Source organism: Gobio gobio (assembly GCF_949357685.1).
Source record: "Gobio gobio genome assembly, chromosome: 4".
Lineage (NCBI taxonomy): Eukaryota > Metazoa > Chordata > Actinopteri > Cypriniformes > Gobionidae > Gobio > Gobio gobio.
In genome coordinates, this window is record NC_137100.1 from 1136762 (window position 1) to 1141345 (window position 4584).

The window sequence follows — 4584 nt, forward strand, 5'->3', positions numbered from 1 at the left end:
CACACACACACTCTCTCACACACACACTCTCTCACACACACACACACACTCTCTCACACACACACTCTCTCACACACACACTCTCTCACACACACACTCTCTCACACACACACTCTCTCACACACACACTCTCTCACACACACACTCTCTCACACACACACTCTCTCACACACACACTCTCACACACACACACTCTCACACACACACACTCTCTCACACACACACACACACTCTCTCACACACACACTCTCTCACACACACACTCTCTCACACACACACTCTCTCACACACACACTCTCTCACACACACACTCTCTCTCACACACACTCTCTCTCACACACACACACACACACACACTCTCTCTCTCACACACACACACACACACACACACGGGGGAAATCAAACACGAGGAGGATGTTCATGGAGTTAAATGTCCAGTCCGTGTGTATCCGATGGTTCTGTGAGTGACTCAGCTCTGAATCACCGAAGGTCACGACCTCGGGTCAGAACTCACTGTGAACGCGTGAGGGACGAGGAACCGCTGTTATTGATCGGTCTGAGGTTATTACACACACACACACGTATATATAAGCATAGACTGACAGAAGCATTAATTCCCCAGCTTAATAAAAAATGATTCTGTTGTATCACCAAACACAGAAACAAACAACATATGCATCAACACATATATATATATATTTAAATATATATATAAATAAATACAAGTTAATATGATAATAAATAAATATAAATAAAACATACAAATAAAATACACACACACACACATATATATATATATGTGTATGTGTGTGTGTGTGTGTGTGTGTGTGTGTGTGTGTGTGTGTGTGTGTGTGTGTGTGTGTGTGTGTGTATAATTAGACTAAAGTTCGGGACTCAACAGGTGAAGCTCAGAGGAAACGCTCAAGTTCATCACACAGTGACGTCACGGCAGGAGTTATAATGTATCTCATGAGAGTTCACACAATGTGACGCTTTAACAGACCCGCGGGCGCGCGCACGCTCACACAAACATAACCCGACAAACATAACGCGCAGTAACGCACACACACACTCTCTCACACACACACACTCACCTGTAATAATACACATCACTCTTCCCCGCGCTCAGCCCGGACTTCCGGATCACCTCCTCCTTCTTCCAGCCGGGCGGCAGCGCCGGGCAGTCCGTCTTCTTCCTCTCCATGATCATTGATCGATCCGCTCAATCGGAAGTATTAATATCCCGGATCTGAGCCGTGGGTGTCGCGCGCTAGTGTCGTTAGCCTCGGAGCTGTTAGTTCTCCACCGGGGCTGAGTCTCGGCTCGGAGCCGTTCCAGTGCCGCCTCGCTCGGCTGCGGTCGTTCACGCGACTCTCGGCGATCGGAATCTGCGTGTGATCGCGCGTAACGCCGCTGTGACGCGTTGAAATATCAGCACTTCCCACACGAGTGACCCAGCGCCTGGCAACCGCTCGCCCCGCCCCGCCCCTCCGCTGACCCGAGAGCCCCGCCCCTCGGCGCACGCCCCGCCCCTACTGTACTTCGTCATGACAGATGAGAATGATAGGCTGAACTCCAGTCACACGTGATTATGACATTAAAAAGTTATAATCATGGTATACTGAACCCTTATTATGGGATTTGAAAGTCGACAGTACGAGAAGGAGTCAAAATTATGACTTTTTATGTCATAATTTTGAATTTTTGAATCATAATTTCGACCTTTTATGTCGTGTCCTGCAGTGCAGATTAAAAAAAGCATTTTAGAAATGCAGTGAATCACATCCTTTCCCGTCAGATCATGTGTGTGTGTGTGTGTGTGTGTGTGTGTGTGTGTGTGTGTGTGTGTGTGTGTGTGTGTGTGTGTGTGTGTGTGTGTGTGTGTGTGTGTGTGTGTGTGTGTGTGTGTGTGTGTGTGTGTGTGTGTGTGTGTGTGTGTGTGTGTGTGTGTGTGTGTGTGTGTGTGTGTGTGTGTGTGTGTGTGTGTGTGTGTGACTGAGAGACGGAGGAATGTCGGCGGTTCAGTCTCTACTAAGATCCATCTGTGGTCTCTAGGATCTACAACTATGGGAAGCCGTTCAGGAAATAATACATGTGTATTGTTTGAATATGGATTGGTTTACTGGTTGAATGTATGGTTTAATTACAAACACACTGGTTTATAATACATTGGTCTGATCAAGTGTACATGGCTTTGCTCCTTTATACACTGGTTTTTTCAAGTAAACATTGGGCTCCTCAAATATGCAATGGTTTCCTCAACTACATATTGGTTTCTTCAGTTATATATTGGTTTGTGTATATATATTGTTTTGTTCAACTATATATTGGTTTATACATCGGTTGGCTCGGTTATACATTGGTTTTCTCGACTATATATTGGTTTGATCAACTATATATTGGTTTGTATATATCGGTTTGTTCAACTATATATTGGTTTGATCAACTATATATTGGTTTGTATATATCGGTTTGTTCAACTATATATTGGTTTGATCAACTATATATTGGTTTGTATATATCGGTTTGTTCAACTATATATCGGTTTGTTCAACTATACTGTATATCGGTTTGTTCAACTATATATCGGTTTAATCAACTATGTATTGGTTTGTTCAACTATATATTGGTTTGATAAACTATATATTGGTTTGATCAGCTATACATTGGTTTGTTCAACTATATATGGGTTTGTTCAACTATATATTGGTTTGTATATATCGGTTTGTTCAACTATATATTGGTTTGTATATATCGGTTTGTTCAACTATATATCGGTTTGTTCAACTATATATCGGTTTGTTCAACTATACTGTATATCGGTTTGTTCAACTATATATCGGTTTAATCAACTATGTATTGGTTTGTTCAACTATATATTGGTTTGTTCAACTATATATTGGTTTGTTCAACTATATATTGGTTTGTATATATCGGTTTGTTCAACTATATATTGGTTTGTATATATCGGTTTGTTCAACTATATATCGGTTTGTTCAACTATATATCGGTTTGTTCAACTATACTGTATATCGGTTTGTTCAACTATATATCGGTTTAATCAACTATGTATTGGTTTGTTCAACTATATATTGGTTTGATCAGCTATACATTGGTTTGTTCAACTATATATGGGTTTGTTCAACTATGCATTGGTTTGATCAACTATATATTGGTTTGTATATATCGGTTTGTTCAACTATATATCGGTTTGATCAACTATTTATTGGTTTGATCAACTATATATTGGTTTGTATATATCGGTTTGTTCAACTATATATCGGTTTGTTCAACTATGTATTGGTTTAGATACATTAAAGTTTGTTAATTTATACATTGGTTTGTCGAAATACATGTTTTTGGCTCAAATGTATGTTTCATTGACTTTATTGTTGTTGGTGTATTTTTTACTTGTTGGGACCTCAGGAAGAGTAGCCACTGCCTAGGTATTGGCTAATGGGGATCTAAATAAATAAATAAAGTAAGATCATGGATATAAAAGAATACCCTTTAGAGCCAATTTACTATAAGGAATTTTTTGTTAGTTTTTTTTATTGTCTGAAAGTTTCTAGCATGCCTAGTAAGACTTTGATCAGCTGGTACAGGTGTGTTGAATTGGGGTTGGAGCTAAACTTGGAGCAGGAAAAAAGGAGCAGGATTGGACACCCCGTTATAGACACTTTCAGTATATTTATGAGAGTATTAAAATTAATAATAGGCAACATTGATTAGATTTCACTTCCTATCATAGTTTTGACATTTGGATGTAATTGTTTAGCTATTAACCTATGTTATCATATTTCCTGTGGTGGTTTTGTGAATTTTGAAAATATCTTGTTCTGTTCACAAGTTATAGTCATTTTAGTAAAAGTGGCCCCCGACACATTGAAATTTTTCATTCCCCTTAGCGACCATGAATCGAAAAATTTATTTGTTTTTCATAATTATTAATATGCTCTCTCCAAAAAACATTTATACAGTGGTTTGGTTCCAATCAGGGAAAAATTATGGGAGTAGTTCACAAAAGTAGGTTTTTCAAAAAACCCAAAATTTCTCGAAACTGGCGCCTGAAGGGCACTTTTGCTCACTGTAGCGCCCCCGTCAGGCCAATCGGGGCGTGCCACGGTGACGCTGGTAGTCGTTGTGAGTACTACCAGCCCTAAAAGTTTCATGTCTCTACGACTTACGGTTTGGTCTGCCCGATTAGTTTTAGATGGAGAATGATGCATCATGGGAAAAGTTACAATTACAATAGGTGTTTCAGCACTTCGTGCTTGAACCCCTAATAATTATACAAGACGTAGAGCAGCGATGTTTGACGGTGGAGAGACTTTTGGAGGACCCAGAGGATGTCCAAATTTGATCTTTGATGATAAAATAATCGTAAATAATTACAGACTTCCATGACGCATGATTTTGCAGTAAGTTGACGAATTGCGACCAACATTACAGAGGCCAACGAGCCGTCACGGAGCATTATGGTCATTCTTCAAGTGACTAACGCCTTACGTTTTTTTGGTGCAAAAGGCGATTTCTAAAACGGGCTTTAACTTTTCAACGGAGCTTATTAAAATTTAAATCTCT

The 4584-nt window shown here is 39.8% G+C and overlaps 1 protein-coding gene across 2 annotated transcripts in view; it reads right to left on the minus strand.

Moving 5' to 3' along the window:
• mbd2 (methyl-CpG binding domain protein 2) overlaps nucleotides 1-1509 on the minus strand; it is a 75736-nt gene extending 74227 nt beyond the window's left edge. Inside the window, exon 1 of one of the 2 annotated variants that reach the window (XM_079815625.1) lies at nucleotides 1095-1509. In XM_079815625.1, the coding sequence (XP_079671751.1) occupies nucleotides 1095-1210 (116 nt within the window). In that variant the 5' untranslated portion in view covers nucleotides 1211-1509. The remainder of the gene's footprint in view (nucleotides 1-1094) is intronic. The other variant, XM_079815626.1, reaches the window with a different exon arrangement.
• Nucleotides 1510-4584: the final 3075 nt, after the last annotated feature.